Source organism: Loxodonta africana, chromosome 9 (genome assembly GCF_030014295.1).
Source record: "Loxodonta africana isolate mLoxAfr1 chromosome 9, mLoxAfr1.hap2, whole genome shotgun sequence".
Lineage (NCBI taxonomy): Eukaryota > Metazoa > Chordata > Mammalia > Proboscidea > Elephantidae > Loxodonta > Loxodonta africana.
Window position 1 is genome coordinate 94,801,281 of NC_087350.1, and position 21,175 is coordinate 94,822,455.

Here is a 21,175-nt window from a genome sequence, read left to right on the forward strand (position 1 = left end):
TTACTTTTACACACTTTTCCATGAATTCCTTTAATCACGGACATGGGTGCACAAGGACATCTTCATTGTTTTTGACAGCTGCATATTGTTTGAATCGATGCACATTGTTTAGATCACATCAATAAGAATTTTAGTTATTCCCATGTTTTTACCTATTATAAATAATTTCAGGATGTGCTTAGGATGACTTGCTGATTATTTTCAGGTCTCAAATGTAACTTGCTGTTCTCTAGTCTTCTTTTTTTTTTGGTTAACACTGCATACTAACAATTTTTGCTGTCATCCTCCAAATCACAAAAACCAATTAACAAACAGAACAGCAGCGTATCATGTCAATGAATATTTTCCTTTGATTAGATGCAAATCCATTAATTAATAACTCAGCCCTTTTCCAAGGAACTAAGTCTCCAAGTCAAAGCTTTCCTAGATTTCTCACTATGCCCGCAATCCACTGGGAAAGCTCTGAAATGCTCAAACTGACCGTGGTGTTAATTTAGCAGCTAAGAAAACGAACAAACAAACAAAAAGTTAAGCATCATAGAAGTGAATGTGTTTAGGGAGGACATGGTCAGCAAAGTACTCAAGAATGGAGGTCTCGGAAAAAACACATCGACTTTGTACAGAATGAATGAGCCTTACAAACAAAAACACCTCCGTAAGTTGGAGAGAACTGTACTTTCTGAAGGCAAAAAAAAAAAAAAAATTCACATTTTCGCCTTGACATTCTCAGATACCCACTAAAAGGGAAGGTTGTTTGTTCGCTGCCGTTGGATGGGCCCCCAACTCATGCCTACCCATGTGTTACAGAGTAGAACTGCTCCATAGGGTTTCCAAGGCTGTAATCTTTACAGAAGCAGACTGCCACATCTTTCTCCCATGGAGTGGCTGGTGGGTTCGAACTGCAAACCTTTCAGTTAGCAGCCCAGAGCTTAGCCACTGCACCGTGAGGGCTCCTATAGTATATATTAGAGAGCAGTGAAAACAATTACAGGTTGCAGGGCCTGAGAACTCTGAGTTCTGAGCTGTCAGGTCCTTCATGGAACTTAATGTGCAGCTAGAGCTGAAAGCCATCACTTCAGGGAATTCAAGGGTCGTAATCCCTGGTGGCGTAGTGGTTAAGTGCTATGGCTGTTAACCAAGAGGTTGGCAGTTTGAATCCGCCAGGCACTCCTTGGAAACTCTATCGGGTAGTTCCACTCTGTCCTATCGACTCGACGGCAGTGGGTTAATCACATAATCACATGTAACCCGAACAGTTCAATATTAAAGCAGGGAGATAACTGGTTATTTTATTGTTAACTATTAGCAGCTTCTTATCTTCAAGGCAAAATCATAAATACAAATACATTGACTTTACAGATTTTTTTTAACTAGGCAAAAGATACATCACTAAAATACCCTGTAATAGACCAGTGAAAAGAAATGTAGTACTCCAGGGGTGGAAGGGGAATCTCCTTGTAATAGAAAACTTTCAAGAACAAAACCAAAAAGCATTCTTAAAAACTTAATAATAAACACAGAAGTTTCCACTTCCTTTTTTTCTTTATTAAAAAACAAAAATCACCAACCTATGTAAATTAATTCATCAACTCACACAAGGAGTAGAAACAAAGAGTTCAATATTAATTTTAAAAATACTTGACACACTATAATGTGTGTGTATATATATATATATATATATATATATAGTCTCTTAAATAATAGCTTTTAGACTAACTCAGCTCTGATGGTACAGTGGTTAGGAGCTCAGCCACTAACCAAAAGGTTGGCAGTTCAAATCCACCAGCCACTCCTTGGAAACCCTGAGGGACAGTTCTACTCTGTTCTACAGGGTAGCCATGAGTTGGAATCAACTCGATGGCAATGGGTTCAGCAATTTTTTTTTTTTTGGTTTTTCAGTATTAAACACCCAGTCTTTCTTAGGAAGTCATGGCAAATCTAAATATTCTCTGTAACCATTAACAATCCTCTTTTTCAATGGAATAAAGATGTTGCTTCCTTAAACAGAATTCTTCCTAGCATGGTGGTCTTAAATCTCTTGTCATTAGCAGACACGTTGTGTTTTAAAGAACTGGATCTCTCCAAGTCCATTTTGATTTTTAAAGCAAACAACTTTACTATTTGATTATATTCATTGTAGAAAAATGTGAAGATACAGAAAAATACAATGGAAATAAAAACTATCCAGTATCCTTCCTCTAAATAGGATAAAAGATTATATTTCTTTCTAGTTTTTTTATACTTACATAGAATTTTAAAACAAAGTTACTACTGTCAGTGCTTATGTATCCTTTATTCACTTTGTGTTAATAGAGCAACCATTTCTTTAGGACCTAAATATTACGTGAAAACTTGATCTTCAGTTGGCTGCTTCAAAATCCAATTGCAGCTAACCCATAACTTACCTTCAATTGTTGGAAATTCAAGATTGTTTTAATTTTTCTGCTATTATAACCAACACTACATCGGACATCCTTTTTTATACAAAATTCTTTGTATGCATCTCTGATAATTTTGAAGATAAATTCCTACGAATAACCAGCTCAAACAGTACATTTTTTAAAGCATCTCAATATGTTTTATCAAACTGCTCTCCAGAAAAATTGTACCAATTTACAGCCACATCAGTAAATGGCCCAAGAGTCCCACTTCTTCTTTATATACCTTGGCAGCATGGAAAACTAGATGTTACCACTTCCCTTTACTGTTGGAAATCTAATAAAGGGAGGGGGTTGGTATCTCCTTGTCTTTTTTGTAAAATGTAAGGATTTTTTCTGCATGTTTACTGGTCATTTGCTTGTCTTTTGAACTAGCCCAAGTCTTGTAGAAAGAATCTCTAACATGTGCAATTTCTTGTCTTTCTTCTCACATTCTTCCCAAGCAGGCAAGGGCACGAAAGCTGCGTGTATTTTCCATGTTTTTTCAAATTCAGTAGGAATTCCTGAAGTGACTGGAATTATAAAGTCTTCTTTTCTCCTGGGCAGCCATGCTATTTTAATGTCTCGGTAGTAAAACCGAAAACTGGGCCATGTTCTGAAAGAAAGTAGACACAGGTTATGATGAATCAAGAACTTACTAGAATTTGGTCTTAGAAGCTTGTAAGCGGCTATCTAAGAAGTATCAATTCATCCCAACCCACCTGGAGCAAAGGAGAATGAAGACCACCAAAGGCACAGGGAAAATATTAGCCCAAGAGACAAAAGGGCCACATAAACCAGAGACTCCATCAGCCTGAGACCAGAAGAACTAGATGGTGTCCAGCCACCACCAATGACCACCCTGACAGGGAACACACAGAAAAGTGTGCAGCAGAACTCAAATTCACATAAAAAGACCAGACTTAATGGTCTGACTGAGACTAGGGGAACCCCAGAAGACACGGCCCCCAGACTCTGTCACCCCAGAACTAAAACCATTCCTAAAGCCAACTCTTCAGACAAAGGTTAGACTGGACTATATAACATAAAATAATACTTGTAAAGAGTATACTTCTCAGTTTAGGTAGATACATCAGACTAAATGGGCAGCTCCTGTCAGGAAGCGGGATGAGAAGGCAGAAAGGGATAGGAGCTGGCTGAATGGACACAGGAAAACCGAGGTGCAAAGGGGAAGTGTGCTGTCACATTATTGGGACTGCAACTAGGGTCATATAACAATGTGTGTATGAATTTTTTATGAGAAATTAACCTGAGCTGTAAACTTTCACCTAAAGCACACACACACACACACACACAAATCTTACTAGAATTTACTGGTTCTCATACTTGGGTGAGTATGATACCACTTGGGGTGCTTGTTAAAAACCAGATCCTAATTTGGACAAGTGAGGACCAATGGGACAAGCACTCTGAATAAGCTCTTCGGAAAAACTGTCATGTCAAAGTTCAAAACCACTTCCCAGATATGGAACTTCAGGCATAACTCGCAGTTCTTAGATTCTTGGTAATGCCAACCTCAGAGGATTGTTCTATCCCTTAGTTCTGTCCTCTTTTACATCTACGAGAAGGTATTTTCTAAACCACCTTCCACGCTGGGTTATGGTTTACGCAACCTCTCCTTCCATGCGGGAGACCTGGGTTTGATTTCTGGCCAATGCACCTCAAGCACAGGTACCGCCTGTCAGTGGAGGCTTGTGTGTTGCTATGATGCTGAACAGGTTTCAGTAAAGCTTCCAGACTAAGATGGACTAGTAAGAAAGCCCTGGCGATTTACTTACAAAAAAAAATCAGCCAATGAAAACCCTATGGATCACAATGGTCCCATTGTGCATGGGGTTGCCATGAGTCGAGGGCAAACTCAATGGCAGCTAACAACATTATACACCTTATTCCACTGTAAAAAAAAAAAAAAAAAAATCATTACAATTTTAATGTGTCAGGATGTCCAAACAGAATAGGGCCTTCTTCATCACAGGAAACCTTGGATCTTTGTAAACCAGAGCTTGGCAAATAGTGGGTGCTCACTTAAGTATTTCTGAATTAGTGAGTGAATGCATGACCTTACATCTTAGTGCTTAAAAGACAGAAACATTCAGAATAAGGGATTATTAGTGCTGTGAGCCTTAATGCCACAGAATGGAGGGCACAATCCAATCCTCGATTTGTCTTGAACAGAGATTCTTCATTTTTCCTCTTCAGGTTACTGTATTTTCCTGCAAATAACACATGCCCTCTGCGTTTGTTTGCTGGCAGTGCCCTTCCCACCCCCTCACCCCCCACAATTGCCACCATGCCAATTTTCTTCTACATGTTGCTATAAAAAAAAAAAAAAATTAGCAAAGCACACTTAAGAAACTACCTTGGGGGGGGGGCGTGGCTGCCAAATAGAAGAAGGTTATTTGCACAAAAGCATGGTATATATTCCTTGAGAATTTAATTAAAACTATATATACCAAGCCTCTTTAGAAATGCATACATATAAAAATACACAATTTTACACACACTTCCAGAAGCTTCAGAAAAGGTAAAGAGAACACTGATTTCTATCATCCAATCATTTTTACTTAAATAAAATAAAGCTGAAGTAATAATAAACTGATTGCTCGGCTATTTACATTCAAGAGACTATGACTAAAATGGGGAAGCTGAATTGTCCATGCATAAAATGTCGACACAGCAAATGTTTTGTTGTCTCTCTCTAAGTGTATATATATATACTAACCAAAAAAAAAAAAAAAAAAAAATATATTAAATCAAAACACAACAACAAAAAAAAAAAATCACCATATCTTGCAGGTTTCCTAATATGTAGCTATCATGACTTCCCCTCACATTTAGCCTCAGAAGCAGCCAGGGTATGAGTCACATTTCCAGCACTTTCTTTACACAGCCAAGCAAAAGTTGTGCTGTTGTACCACACGGTCTTTACGTTCAACAGACAAAACTAACTGAATTAAAAAAAAAAAAAGCCACTTGTTCAAGTCTAAATGGACATTCCCTAACTCAAAGAATTTAATTTTCTCTTTTCTTTGTAATAATAATAAGGGCTTCCCCTTTTTCAATGTATTATGAAACACTTCACGGGAGGCAAGGGCTATTATTTATTCATTAAGTAATATCTACCCCTGAGGCACAGTGTTGAAACCAACAGATGTGTTCCCTGCTGCGTATGGACAAAGTCTGGTGGGGAAGGTAGATCACAAATGCCAGTGTTGCTGATTGTGTTCATCCTAAAGACACATCTTGTCACAGTGAAGTGCTGGGGCATGCTTGGACCAGCACCAAGAGTCAATTCTGCGTATGCTTCTCAACTAATCAGTGACTTCATCTTGGAGGTTTTTATACTAACAAATGTGCTGGAACATTTATAACACAGAAATCAGCAAACACTACAGATCAGTCTCATCCCTTGCCTAAGCAGTCAATCCTTTACTACCACATCAGTGTCACCAAAACTGTAGCTCTCATTCAAGGCTCCTAGGTCTTAATTCAGGTAGGGAGGGCTTATATCTACTTTTTGAATTCTTTCTCAACTACTGCTATCAGATCCAAGAGTAAAGATGTGTTTTAGGAGACCCTGGGATACACTGGCTATCCTTTTCAGGTATTAGGTGAATGCAATGTCAATTTAACTAGTGTGGTTAATCAAGAGTCACGAAACATCCAAATAAAAATCATGCATCTCTGAGCTTATATCAGTCAGTTTAAATAACATTCTGGGAATTAATTCCAGAGTTGAAACACTATCCATATTTTATCTTTAATTACTATCTTAGGCTAATGCAATATTACCATATTTTTATGCAAATAATGTCTATTACACTTTTTTTTTTTTTTTTACCAACTGCACACTTCCCACTGAAACTATTTTTCCCCCATAACTATTTTTGTAAGTGTGCTATGTTGTCTGTTATATGGCTGGGCACGTTACCTGCAAAAAATACGGTGACTAATAACCAGACATTCCTGGCACCATTCTGGTATTGCTACGTCAGTGTTTTCACTTTAAAGGCCTGTTGACACTTTGTATGGATCTTTCAAAGACAAAATAGCTTTGTCACCACCGTAAGCCATTAAGTAGAGCAAGTACTATCAATCATCTGAAGTAAGACTGTGGGATACACTGTGGTACATTAGATAAGAAAACTCTCTCCACCTTACCCTCCAATGAACTTGGACTACCAGCCAAAAGTATGACTGTTCAATTCTGTAAATGGTTAAAACCTGGGAAGTGATAGAACAAAAGTGAACTATCAATAAGAGAAAAGGGTGGCTGAAGGTCTATGGTAGTGTCTGATATCTCCAGATGGCTGAAGACACTTACCTTCAGGTTATGGAGGGTTTCTGACCATTCCATGGACCCTATCTGAGGTATGGTAGTGAGGAGTACACTTGTGGCTTTATTGGCATTTTCTTTCAGGGTTTTTAAGACCCTGTCCACTGAAACCTAGAGAAACAACAGCATAGAATGTCAGCAGCATTTTCCATTTTCATTCCTTTTCACAGAACACATTCCCACTTTTTCCTGAGTCCCAACCTGATCTGCAAAGTCAGTTTACTGTAGTTTCAGTCCTCTGAGCCCATGCTCTGCATTTATGACTGGTCTTAGTCCCGGGGGAGGGGTTTCTTGGAGAAACCAGTAACATCTCTGAAAAGCACTGAAGGGTTTCAATATGCATCTGAGAAATGATGTCAGATGTACAGTGTATCAGCATGGTCTAGCAAGACACGGTGATCCCCCATGTACAAAGCAGAACTGGTTCCAGCCTTAAAACCGTCGCTACACTGGGTAACCAACAGAAGAGAAGCATACTTGTTTTCAGAGAAGTATTTCAGCTAATAAAAAAAAAAAAAATGATGGAATCAAAAGTATTAGCACTTATTTATTATAGCTCCTAATGAATTAATTAATCAGCTGGTAACCTCTCTCTCTCTCTCACACACACACACAAATATAACCAGTCATTATGCTATGCTTCCCGGTGGAAGAGCAAAACACTACTGACAGCACCTGAATCCACTGAAATTTCTAGATCTAGCTCCAATTTACGGAAAATACAGAGGATGGAGAAACATGTTAAACTACCCAAAGGGGATGATTTCAACCATCCAGACTAGAAAACTTTCTAGGATAAATGACCTAGTTGTCTTTTTAGAAATCCTACAACAAAAACAAAATCATATCTACGGTAACTGATGACATTTGTGATAACTGGAAACATGAACTTTTGCCTGGATAGCTGAAGAAATTATTGTTGGAGTGTGGTAATGATGTGGCTGTGTTAGATCTCTTCTGAAATACTTATGGATAAAATTATGGATGAGGGCATAATTATGGCCTTAAGTTGATATGCTACTGGTTGATGCTCGATGTTGCATACATGGAAGCTCGTACTTTCGTGTGTGACTGAAATTGTTTCCTGAGTAAAAGCTGAAAAAAGTAGTGAATATACAACTGACCATCACTGGAGGCAGACTACTTCTCTCGCTTCCCTATGCTTGTTAGAAATCCAAGATTTAGGGGCATGATGATTACAGTTTTCTTTTTATTGCCTTGAATGCAAAGTCTAGATCCCCCCCATAAACACCAAAACGTGTTTAGAAAAAAAAATGAGCCCTGAAACAGAGGTGAGCTCAGGTGCTGTGGGAACATAAAGCAGCCACCAGCTAGATAATGACCAGGTACACGTCCAGGGATGTTTCAAGTCGAGTTTTGGAATGCAGGGTCATGAAACATCCAAGAGATTTTTCCCTTATACTTTTTTTCTAACTGATATTTCCACATCGACCCTGACCTCTATTTTCTCTCCTTTGTTCCTGCTGTTGAGCACCACCCAAAATGCTTCCTCACAATAAAACCTGACCCTCTGTTCAGGATCTAGCTTAAATTTCACAAACCTTTTCCTGGTCCACCCCACACAACTCCATCATAAGACCATCTGATGACCACCCTCCTATAAGCCAGCACTAGGCTGGCTGTTCTACACATATAATTGTTTAATTCTCCTAATAATCCTGCCAGGTCAGAATCTTAACTAACCACCACCATGCACTCCCCCAGCTCCATTTTACAGAAGAGACAACAGGCTAAAAAACTCACCCATGGTCACAATGGGCACAATTAAATGGAGCAACTAGAATTTGAAGGAGGGCGTAAGATATTTCTAAACCTTCTTACCACTCTGGACTGTGTATCTGGGTTTCAAGCATGACTCACATAGCTGGCTGAGTTAGTGTCGTCTTTTATCTAACCCCTTCTGTGGCATTCAACATTATCTCTGTACTTACCTCTTATACAGACCTTAGTTTCTCTGTTCCTAATTAAAGTTTCATGTTTTCAACTGACTGCTTTTCAAACCTCGTTTGACCTACTAAAGGGAAGCACTGTTAGTTCTGCAAAGGAGCCGACAAATGCTACTAGATGGAGCACAAGCCACGGACAGGCAGCAATCTGCTCTCAGAGGGCTGCAGGAGTTGGACTTCCCTATTGACTGGAAATAGCTTCTCAATGCCATGAGGCTGAGCTGTCCTTAGGTTACCAAAGCTGCCAAATCAGATACTACGTGGTGACTTAAAATCAGGATTTGCCAATCTCTTACAAACAAAAGATGCTGCATAATTACAGAATACCTTCCTAACTTCCAGTATTATGCAAAGCAGTATCTGGTATTCTTAGCAAAGTTATAAAACTTGAGGATTCAGAATTCAGAGGCAGAAAGAATGTAGTCAAAGGCTAAAATGGAACTGGGAAGAGATGAAATTTCCCCAGGACAGGATCTAAAACGTTACCAAGGCCTTGAGAACTCCATTTATTCTTCTCTACATATCAAAGGCATCCTGGCAGTTAGCAATTATTACAATGAGGAGTCAGGATGGGGCATTCATGAAAGACAAAGAACCTGTGTTCATACACGACCCAAACTCCGCACACGTGATGGACAGACAGCAAGAACACTTTACCCCATTCTACGGGAAACTGGACGGCGAAACAAGCATCTCCCCTAAATAAGCCCGGAACAACCACGTCCATTTCTTCCTTACTTCAAGATTTCTTGACTGTTTGTCCCTTTCTCTACTTTAAAATGAGAAAAATTACAGGACAAGTTATTTGGTTTCTTCAAATAAAACTGGGGGGGGGGGGTTAGGTTAAGAGACTTAGAGGCGTGTCATTAAAACGTAATGTGTGTGCAGTGTAAACGTTCACCAAACACCCAACAAAGTATTATTTTAAAAAGAAAAAGTCATGTGTGGATTGGAAAGGATCTCGATTTGAACAAACTGTCAAAGACTATGAGAAAAGGGAGAAAATGTGAACAGTTCGTACATGTGATTATACCAAACCCATTAAACTCACTGCCGTCGTACATGTGATTATACCAAACCCATTAAACTCACTGCCGTCGAGTCGATTCTGACTCATAGCAACCCTGCAGGACAGAGCAGAACTGCCCCACAGAGTTTCCAAGGAGCACCTGGCGGATTCGAACTGCCAACCTTTTGGTTAACTAACAGCTGTAGCTCTTAACCACTCCGCTACCAGGGTTTCCTAAAAACGGAGGGAGGTCGGACCCCACCGACCCACCGTGGTCACAGAAGCCCATGGACCCCTCCTTCTCTCCCTCTCTCTCTCCCCCACCTTGGGCAACCCTCTAGTGCTCTACAGCCCCGCACACCCGGCCCAGGCCTGGTCCGAGGGCGTGTCCCCGGGAAACACCACTTGCAAGGGAGGCCGGCGGCGACGCCCAACATGGCGAGGCCAGTTTCAGTCCTCGACCGGGGACCCTGTGTGCACGACCGGTCGGACGACAGGGGTGATCGGTCGGACGACAGGGGTGATCGGTCGGACCACAGGGGTGATCGACGGTGGCGAGCGAGGCGCTCCAGGGGCAGCCCCCGCCAAGTCCATCCATCCAGCCCAGGGGCGCATAGCCGGGAACGCTCCTGAGCGAGGGATGGGTGCAGGTAGAAAGCTGCACTAAGGCGGGGGGGTGGGGGGAAGCAGTTGCGGGGCGGCCCCTGGCCCCCCGCCCCCACCCCCAGGCGCACAACTGGAGAGCCGCACACGCGTGCACTCGGCCCGGCTCTGAACTCCTGGCCCAGCGAGACCCTCCCCCGACTCGGAAGGGGAGGCGCAAGCCGCGGTAAGCGTAGGCGAAGGGCAGCGCGCGGCCCCACAGCAGGGTCGGCGGACCTCTCCCAGGGTGAGGGGCTCTGCCTACGAACCACGATAGGTGGCTAAGCTCAAGAGAGGGGCGGCGGCTGGGGGATCCGGTACCCCAAGGCACCCTCGAAGATCCTGGAGAAGGCTGTCTCTCTGAGGTCGGGTAGTCCCCACCCATCCCCCGCAAGGCGCTCAAGGACGCCCGGGGGGTGGGGGTGAGGGGTAGGGGTGAGGGGTCTGCGGTACTGGTAAGCACCTCCGGGGAAAAGCAAGGCGAGCATTCGCGGCCGGACCGGAGCCTGCCGCATCGCGCTCACCAGCTTGCCTCACCCGGGCGCGCGTGCTCCCCTTTGCCGCCACGTCCACCCTCCACTTGTGCTAGGAGGGAAGGGAGCACCGCAGAGGCAACTGAGGGCCCCGGAAGGTCGCACCCTTTTTATTTCTCGTCTCACTAGCGCCAGATTACCGCAAGCACAGGGCCTACGCGGGTACGCGCCGCGCGCAGACTTTGGGAAACTACATACAACGTACCTCTGGGGCCCATCTGCGACTACGCGACCGGGGCTCCAACGGACACAGCACGCGGCCCCCCGTCTGCTCTCACATGCCTCACGTGGGTCTCGGCAAGCACTGGGCACACGTGTCCCTTTTCACTGGCTTTCTGAGGATAAACGACGGCACCGTCCCGCCAGGCGTTCCCTAGTCTTAACGACTCGACTCCGCCTTTTCTTCTGGTCCTTTTCTAGGCTCCAGGGACGCACACCCACACACGTAAGCAGTGACCAGAGGGGTGGGCTGGGAACCGGAACAACAATGCCGCTCGGCTTCGGCACCTGAGGGACGACCTGGAGCGCTCCAGGAGCACCGCAAAGGGCCGCTTGAGGCGCACTCGCGCAACCTGGGTGGCGCACGGTGCTGCACCGCGCACGGGAAGGCCCTCTCCGCCGTGGGGAAGGCCGGACAAGAGGCACAACACCAGGGCGAGCGCGGAGGCTGTCCCGCTTGTCAGAAGACCCCGCCGCCGCCGCCGACACGGGCAGTGAGGCCGGGGGGCAGGTGAGCGAGGTCGGGCCGGATTCCACACCCCTGGCCTTCCACGCGGCGCCAGCGGACGGGCGGGGGTGGGGGGCGAGGGGCCCGCGCGCAGAGCTTCAAGAGCAGTCCCATTCACCACGAACGCCCGTCTCTTGTCTGGCGTGGCCTTTTTTTTTTTTTTAAATTTGTTTATATTAAGGAATTAATATCAATTGTTTTGGTACAATAACGGTGTTGTGGTTGCATTTATTAAAAAAAAAAAAGAGGCCATTTAGACAACTATTCAAAATAATGAGGGGGGAGGAGAGAAGGCGGGTAGAGTCATACACGAAACAAGATTGGCGTGAGTTGATTAACGGTGGAAGCTGGGTGACGGGTATCTGAGGGTCCACTATGCTCTACTCTCTACTTTAGCATACGTTGGAAATTTTCCACAATGAAGTATATATTTTGGAAGCCTCAGTTCAGTGGTCCAGTGTTCTCGAACACCAATCAGACTTTGCAATGAGGGGTATAAATTCCCTCATGGGCCTCCCTTCTGAAATCCTCACCAAGGCTTTCATGGCCCTTTGAGACATGACCCTGCTCCTCTCTCCCTCGTCCCCCTACTCTTCCCCCCACTAACTCATGCCCACCTTTCCCATCACACTTAAACCAGGTGGCTTCCCAGACCTCAAATCTTTGGTTTGTTAATTGGCTTGGTAGTCTGGTATCTCGTGCACCATTTCTTTGTACCTCTTAGCTTTCCTACAACAGTTTGCTTAAGTCTACTCCCTGACCCCCAACAGACTTGTCTGTTTGCTGTGTCACCTTCTTATACCAAGTACAGTATCCAGTCACGGTAGGTTAAATGGATGGATATGAAGAGTCCTTACCAAGAAGAGAAAATAGATTTTTTCCCTATGAAAACAACTAAAATAAACAGTAACACAGCACACGGAAATTATATACAGCATCAAAAGACACCTTTATCCTTAAAATAAGGCCTAAGTCTCAAAATAATTTCCAACACTGTAGTCCATGTATGCCTACAGTGTACTGTTCACTATTGATCCTTCGATAAAAATGCTTTTTCTTTCCTGTGAAGAGCTTTGTTTCCATCTTCCAAAATGGGAGTTAACAGGAAATATCTGGTGACACCTAATGACAATATAAAAAAGCTGACCAGAAACCCGTCTCATCTCCCCAAGGGAACTGCTGTTATCAGTTTTGTTTGGCGAACTTTCCAGAAGTACTCTACACACGCTTATATTTTAATACAAATGATAAAATATGATGGAATGGGTGTGCACCTTGCTTGTCGCTTGACAATTCATCCTTCCTTATTAGTACACGAATCTTGAAGAAAAGCACTTTCTGGAACTAATGCAATAGAAACAAATAGTTGAGATACTCTCTTACTGGTTTTCATGGCACGACGAAACGCAGAGACATGCTCAGGAGAGATTCCACCTACCGCTTCCTCATGCTCCTTCCAGCAATCATAATCTGTTGCCATGGCGATACTTGCGTAGCAAATTCCAGCCTCCTTAGCAAGAACCACCTCTGGAACTGTAGTCATATTGATAACATCCGCCCCCCAGGTGCGGAACATGAGGCTTTCTGCTCGGGAGCTAAACCGAGGCCCCTCAATTGTGATCATTGTCCCCTTTGAGTGACACCGGAGTCCTAGCTTCTTAGCAGTCTCTATAAGGACCTAAAAGAGAAAGAGCCACAAACTCAAAACATGTGAACATGCAAACAGCGTAAGACTTTATTTTTCCCTGATGTTAAACAGGTTAATTAGCTAATTAAAGAAGTTCAGAGAGAACCTGGAAGATCACAGAAGGGTCTTTCCTAGACCCCTACCCATTTATGTAACTCTCCATTTCCCTACCTTCTTGCACATACACAGCTCATCGCTCTAAGAGCAAACACTGAGCTGCTGCGACACGGTGGACATTTTTTTAAATCTCCTTTACTTCTCACCAACTTTATGAGCTGAGCTGGTTTATCAATACAGACAACTTGAATCTTAACCCTTAACCTCTAAGGCTAACCTAACGTGCCTCTCACCGCTCACATCTCCCCAAAGAGAAGTTCTGACAACTGTTGCCAGGCTCCTGACAAGTTCCATTCCCACTGCTCTTCTATATAAAATCTGAAGATATCTGTAAAATCTTTTCTGGCTACAAAGTGATCCGTCATAGTCTCTTTTGCCTGTTGACCTCTCCAAGGGCACACGGTGAAAACAGAATGAAGCTGGGCTAATTCTTGCTGTCTCAGGAGCAATTTATCTTGGCATCCATTTGGTGACAAGGCCATGCATGGGTTTTATAAACATTATTAAAAAGCATAATCATTTTGTCCAGTGTTCTGATTAATAACTGACACCTAATCTTCAGATTATTAATTTCATGTTTTCTTAGCCTGTGTTTCAATAATTCCCTTTTAATTAAAAAAGTTTCTTAAACTCAACCGCTCACCTACAGTGCACACAATTGAAAGTCACTTCACCTCTCTATGTCTTAGATTACCCATCTGTAAAATGGGAATAATACTGCGTAACTCAGAGATGTTGCAAGCATTAAATGAGTTCAGATATGCACAGGACAGAATTATGCTGGGCACACTGGAAACACTATATGAAAGCTAAACTGGTATTCTCATGGTTATTAATGGCAGCTTCTACATGTTTGCAAAATAACTGGCAAAATTTCCTGGGATATTATATAAAATGAAGTGCTTCTAAGTCTATACAAAGCTCCAATCTGGGCCAAAATCTTGCCTGCACATGCTTTAGCACAGAAGCAAATTAACCTGTTTTCTTAAAAATAACTTGTACTATGCTATGGAAATAGGGGAATTTTAACAGAAGCTTTGGCAACTTCAAATCTAGAACCATGACAAACCATAGACAATGAATAGTTGATGCTATGAGTCGGAATCGACTCGACAGCAGTGGTTTTTTTTTTTTTTTTACATTATGTTTATTAATCTTGTAAGTGCTGAAAATAAGATAATTTTATCACAAAACTTTTCCTAAGTAGTATAGGTTATAAATGTAAGAGCCTAAATCCTTTTTTTCAAAATTAAGATATAACCAGCCCAGTCCTGCCTTCATGAAATGTTTTTAAGGTCATGAAAAACCAAACTGTATATCTTGGCCAAACTTCAGAGTGCTTCTAGAGACAGGAGGAGATGTGTGAAGGAAGATTACAACTCCTGCGTGCCACTCTGTGTCCTCAGCATCACTCTGGGAGTTAGATCCCATGGTCAATAGGAAGAGGCAAGGGAGGAGACTTATGGGTGTGGGTGTGCCAATCAGAGGCCTCGGAGGCAGCACCACCTGAACTGGCACTTTGCACTTCAAGAGCAGATGAAGCCAGAGGAAAGGAGCAGAAATAAAACCGGTGGAGTGAGAGAGGACTTAATTTTCTTGTCTTGAGCACCATATTTTTATGCAAATAACATACGTCTTCTACATTTGTTTGCAAACCATGCCCTCCAAAATTTGTAAGAGCCACTATGCTAAATTTTTTCACACATTGCTGTAAAAAAAAAAAAAAAAAATTAGCACAGCATGCCTAAGAAAATACCTTGGGGGTGAGTGGTTGGCCAAAAAAAAAAAAACATAGAAGGTGCGCATTAACTGCATAAAAATACGGTGATCCCAATGGAGCAAGTCTCACAAAGGTACCTGCAGCAGTAGATGACTGGCTTAAATACATTTAATGTGTCAGGACTTTGATGGACTTGTTTCAGTTCACCTCCTAAGATGACCAGAAATGACACTAGTTTGGGAATAATACTTGTACATGGTACAAAATAGAAGCAGTACAGAAGGATATTCATTCTTCTCTAAGAAGTATTTCTCCCACCTCTGTGTTCTTCTGGGAACTGAGTTCCCCACGGGAAACCACTGTTACCAGGGTTTTCATTAACTTTCCAGAAATACTCTATTTGCATGTAAATATTTACATATGTAATCTTTTTAAACATACACATGTATTAGCACAAATGCTAGGATATGACACAACTGTTGTACCCCTTGTCGCTTGAGAATTCATCTTGATAATTCTTCCTTATCATTGCCTGAAAGATCATGTGGATACTGCAAGTCAAGTGATTATTTATGATATCTACTCTTCCCATTTTTTGGACAATATTTAAAAATCTCCTTTAGAGTGTATATGAAGAAAGTAATATTTTGAAGGCTTATTTTCCCCAAATGCTTTCCCTAGTATTTTTTCAGTCCTCATGGGGTGCTTGGCTTGGCTAGAGTAATATTAGCTGAATTAATTTAGTATCAAAAAAAAACCCAACTCCATTGCCGCAGAGTCGATTCCGACACATAGCAACCCTATAGGACAGAGAAGAACTGCCCCATACAGTTTCTGAGGAGCGCCTGGTGGATTTGAACTGCCGACCTTTTGGTTAGCAGACATAGCTCTTAACCACTATGCTACCAGGGTTTCCAATTTAGTCTCAAGGGAGGCCAAATTCCATCTCGGAAACTGTCACACAACTGCCACACTGGTGGCGCAGTGGTTGAAGAGCCTGCTTGTTAACTGAAAGGTTGGCAGTTTGAACCTACCAGCTGCTCTGTGAAAGATGTGGCAGTCTGCTTCCGTGAAGGTTACAGCCTTGCAAACCCCAGGGGCAGTCTATTCTGTACTATAGGGTCACTATAAGTCAGAATTGCCTCGAAGGCAATGGGTTTGGTCCTGGTTTGGTATCAAGGTAAACTCTAACTTAGAAAATAAGTAATATGGCAAAAAAAAAAAAAAAAAAAAAAGATTTGCTACTTATAAAACCATAAGTAAAAACCATAAAATAAACTATGTTATTACTTTGGCCAAATTTAGTGTAATAAAAAACTTTAAGTCTTTAAAACGAAAAATTAAATCCCATTTAAGTCAGTAAAATGGAAGAACATCACTCTGCTTATTTGACTTTAAGTTCCCTTTTTTTAAGGAACCTGGGTTTGCAAGAGTTTTCCTCTTATTTACTTACTGGTAATTACTGGTACTGCTCTTAAAAAACGCTTGTGTCATTATGACTAACGCAATCTTTCTCACCTTGAGTAAAGAGCCCTGGTCGTGCAGTGGTTAAGTGCTTGGCTGTTAACTGAAAGGTTGGTGGTTTGAAACCACCAGCTGTTCTGCGGGAGAAAAGATGTGGCAGTCTGCTTCCTTAAAGATTACAGCCTTGGAAACCCTATGGGACAGTTCTGCTCTGTCCTAAAGGGTCACCATGAGTCAGAATTGACTCGTCCACAATGGGTATGTATAGCTCATTGGTACTTCCCCACCCACCTTTATACCTAGTTCCCTATCAGTTTTCTATCTGGTACAACAAGATCTCAGATTTAATATTAACATGCATATTCTCTCCCTAGCCTATTTCTCAGCAAGCTGCCTCGATTTTGAAATGGACAGGACTTTTTTCCACCCTGAAATCCCCACAGAGGGCAAAAATTACAGGAACAGATTTGTGTTTCAAAACTAATCTTCTACTTACTGTATACATCTGAATGATAAGCATGTATAGATATATATATTTTTATGTATAGATATTTAAATTCCCTAGTTTGCTTACTCTATAAAGCAGATTTTATTAGGAAGTTCACTTCTGAAAACACTTCTGACTTTCAAACCTGGGATTATAAGAAGATATAAGAAAATGTGTGGGCCAAGAAATCAACTCTTGGGTTGTGGTAGCATTTTGTACCCTGGGAGCTAAGGCTGTGATTTTTCATCTTAGACCACCATTGGCCTTGGCAGGACTGCCCACTTAGTTCTGAGAGTTTACTATCACCTTGGGAAGAGGCTGGGCAATGGCCAAACTCAGCTCAAAGGTAAAAAATATGTTATTTTGACAATTCTTAGATTATCAATAATAATAAAATTTAATAAAAGCAGTTACTATTCATTGGATGCTTTGTTACTGACAGCACTGCTCAAAGCAATCCATATGCATTAATTGTTTTATTCCTTAGAACAGCTGTATGAGGTACAAACTATCATTTATCTTCAATTTATAAGTGAGGACACCTAAGCGGAGAGATGTTAAGTAACTTGTCCTATTACACACAACTATTAAGCTGAAGGACAAAGATTTGATCCTAAGCAATCTGGCTCCAGAGTGTATACTTTTCACCAACATGCTATGCTATACTAAATGAGTGAAGAGGTTTCCTGAGAGCAAAATTGAAGCTTATAAAAGCGTAGGTTACAACTTTGAGTGGTTCAGCTGGCAGATGATTGAGTAGTTGAGGCACTATAGCAAAGGGAAACCAAAAGCCCAAACGAAACCAGGTGCCATGGAGTCGATTCTAACTCATGGAGATCCCATGTGTGTCAGAGTAGAACTGTGCTCCACAGGGTTTTAATTGGCTGATTTTTCGGAAGTAGATCATCTAGTCTTTCTTCCACGGTGCCTCTGGGTGGACTCAAACCGCCAACCTTTGGGATAGCAGCTGAGTGCTAAACCGTCTACATCATCTAGGGACGCCCAAAGGGAAACAACTCTTCATAAAACCTTGCATAAACTTTCCCTTCAGAGGGGAAGAAGGACCACCTGCTCAGCCAATTAATCTGGCTCTAGATGCCACCCCAAACCCTTATGGTTTATTTTGGTACACCTTCCAGAGACTACAAACCTCTCTCGTCTTGGGGCAGAATGGCTCAGCCATTGGAATATGGCACACTCCTCTGGCACAGGAACGACTCCCATCATAGAAGGTCTGAGGCCTTGTAGTGGTCCTACAAGACAAAGTGAGAAGGTTTGCTTGTTTGTAAAACCATCTTTCCATCACCCAGGGGCCAGTGATTCCACCGTCTCTAGACTGACATCTTGGTCCTGACTCCAGAATCAATAGCTTTGGAGAAGCTGAAGGCAAATGGTTAAAAAAAAAAAAAAAAAAAAAAGCAGCTTTGGGATGGTACTTGGCTTTCCTGGCTCTGGGCTGGTAGCAACCAGGAATTCGAGTGTCTGTGATCTGGCTGCTGTGACAGGCTACCGGCTAACCACACCTGTGTGTAAATACGACTCACTAGTGGGCTCAGGGAGGGCAGTAAAACATTTAAGAAGCCAACACGAAAATCTGCAATCGTCGCTGAATTAGAAGATTATATACCGAGCCCCACATACCCAGCAACCAGATTCAACAATTTTCAAAATTTTGCCAAACTTGCTTCATCTGTTATTTTTTTCATGGTCGCAAATCCCAGGCCTTATGTCCCCGTACTTCAGATGCATCAAAGCATGTGGATTATTTTCCATCACAATGTCACTATCACACCTGATAAAAATAACAGTAATTCTTTACTATGACCTAACATCAGGCCATATGCAAATTTCCCTGATGGCCTCAAAAATTGTTTTTCAACAGCTGCTTTGTTAGTTTCCGGGTCCAAAAGAGGTCCTACCTTAGCATTTGGTTGTCATGTCTCTAAAACTGGGAGTAATTCCTGCTCTCAACCCCTAGCCTTATTATTTCATGCCACTGACCCCACTGAAGAAAGAAGCTATTATCCTGCCACACATTCTGGAATCTGTCTCTTTGCTGTCTCCTTTACTGTGTTCCTCTAGATCGCCATTATCAGTTCTAAAGCCTCTTAGTTCAACATTTTGGTAAAGCATTTTTATGACCTTATATGTGGCCTGGAAACCCTGGTGGCATAGTAGTTAAGTGCTACAGCTGCTAACCAAAAGATCGGCAGTTCAAGTCCACCAGGAGCTCCTTGGAAACTCTATGGGGCAGTTCTACTCTGTCCTATAGGGTCGCTGTGAGTTGGAACTGGCTCGACGGCAGTGGGTTTTTTACATGTGGTCTATTCTAGAGAATGTTCTATGTGCACTAGAAAAGAAAGTATACTTGGCTGTTGGGTGCACTGTTCTGTATATGTCTATAAGGTCGAGTTGGTTGATTGTGGCATTTAGATCTTCCGTGTCTTTATTGAGCTGCTTTCTGGATGTCCTAGCCTTCACCAAAAGTGGTGTGTTGAAGTCTCCTACTATAATTGTGGAGCTATCTCCGTTTTCAGTGCTGTTAGAGTTTCTTTTATGCATCTTGCAGCCCTGTCACTGGGTGCATAAATATTTAATACGGTTATATGCTCCTGGTATATTGTCCCTTTAATCATTATATAGTGTCCTTCCTTATCCTTTGTGGTGGATTTAACTTTAAAGTCTATTTTGTCAGAAATGAATATTGCCACACCTACTATTTTTTTGACTGTTTGCTTGATATATTTTTTTCCATCCTTTGAGTTTTTGTTTGTTTGTGTCTCTAAGTCTAAGGTGTGTCTCTTGTAGGCAGCATATAGATGGATCTTATTTTTTAATTCATTCTGCCACTCTCTCTTCATCGGTACATTTAGTCCATTTACATTCAGGGTAATTATGGACAGGTATGAATTTAGTGCTGTCATTTTGATGTCTTTTTTTGTGTGTTGACAGTTTCTTTTTCCCAATCGATTTTATGTGCTGAGTAGATTTTCTTTATATATTGTCCTTTCCTCATATTTGTTGTTGTTGATTTTGTTTTTGCTGAGTCTCTATTTATTTTATTTTATTGTGATGAGTAGGATTGTTAGTCTCCTTTGTGGTTACCTTAATATTTACCCCTATTTTTCTAAGTTTAAACTGAACTTTTATTTCTTTATACCGCCTTGTCTTCCTCTCCATGTGAAAGATCTATGACTACATTTCTTAGTCCCTCTTTATGATTTGGTAAAACATTTTTGAATCAACAAAAGAAGGGCTAACATTAATTCCAGTGCCAAATCCTCCACCTCTTTCTCACTAGAAATTCTCAGAATAAATCACTTTCTATGTCCATTCAATTGTTCTACACTTGAACACATGAGTAAGACAGGAAACGGCAAGTCCTTATCTTCCCTACAGAGGGAAGGAGAGCAGGGGAGAGATGGGGCAGGGGAAAGCCAACAGGGGAAGGTAAAACGTCCTCTGATGTCCTCTTCTGTGGGTGGGAGTGTGGGAAACGGCACTAAGAAACACTTTTACTGGTCTAGAGAGAACAGTGCACAGCTGGCCCCCCTCCCTACCAAAGTTAACCCATTACTTCCACCCCCTCACATACCAAGCAGGAACATGAGCTAGACCGAAGCAGTCTCACCCAGAGATGAGGCCTCAGCACTTTGGAGGAATGAAAATCCTGTCCGTGCTTCTCCCAACCCTTTGTGTCTTAAGGAGAAGGTTAAGTCATCCCCATCGCAACTCCAGATGGGGTTGAAAAACAGGTCAGATGACTGTTGCAGCCTATATAAATAAGGGCTTTTTTCTTTTTGTAAAACACACCCATAAAATGGTGGCTTTGGCTTGTTTTCATTTCAGTCTTCAATGAGTCAAGTATTAGCAGAATGCCCACTTACACCCGAGATTAGTATGAAAAACAGGACTGCAGAAACCTCCAGCAGCTCTATCCAGTAGATGTCCATTAGGCAACACTCCATCTTCTCTATCTCTGTTCCTTCTCTCTTCTAGCCCAGCCCTTCTTTGCCTAGTTACTCCTCTCTCTGCTTTGAACGCTCAC

At 42.1% G+C, this 21,175-nt stretch overlaps 1 protein-coding gene across 6 annotated transcripts in view; it reads right to left on the reverse strand.

Annotated features, from left to right (window-relative positions):
• Positions 1-235: 235 nt before the first annotated feature.
• Positions 236-21,175, reverse strand: part of MTAP (methylthioadenosine phosphorylase) — a 71,554-nt gene continuing 50,614 nt past the window's right edge. For 4 of the 6 annotated variants that reach the window (XM_010587898.3, XM_023545223.2, XM_010587896.3 and 1 more), the window contains 4 exons: positions 18,278-18,380; positions 13,091-13,330; positions 6,763-6,885; positions 236-3,033 (listed from right to left, as the gene is read on the reverse strand). In XM_010587898.3, the coding sequence (XP_010586200.1) occupies positions 2,995-3,033; positions 6,763-6,885; positions 13,091-13,330; positions 18,278-18,380 (505 nt within the window). In that variant the 3' untranslated portion in view covers positions 236-2,994. Of the gene's footprint in view, positions 3,034-6,762; positions 6,886-6,975; positions 11,125-12,926; positions 12,997-13,090; positions 13,331-18,277; positions 18,381-21,175 lie in introns of those variants that run through there. The other 2 variants (XR_010322849.1, XR_010322850.1) reach the window with 2 other exon arrangements.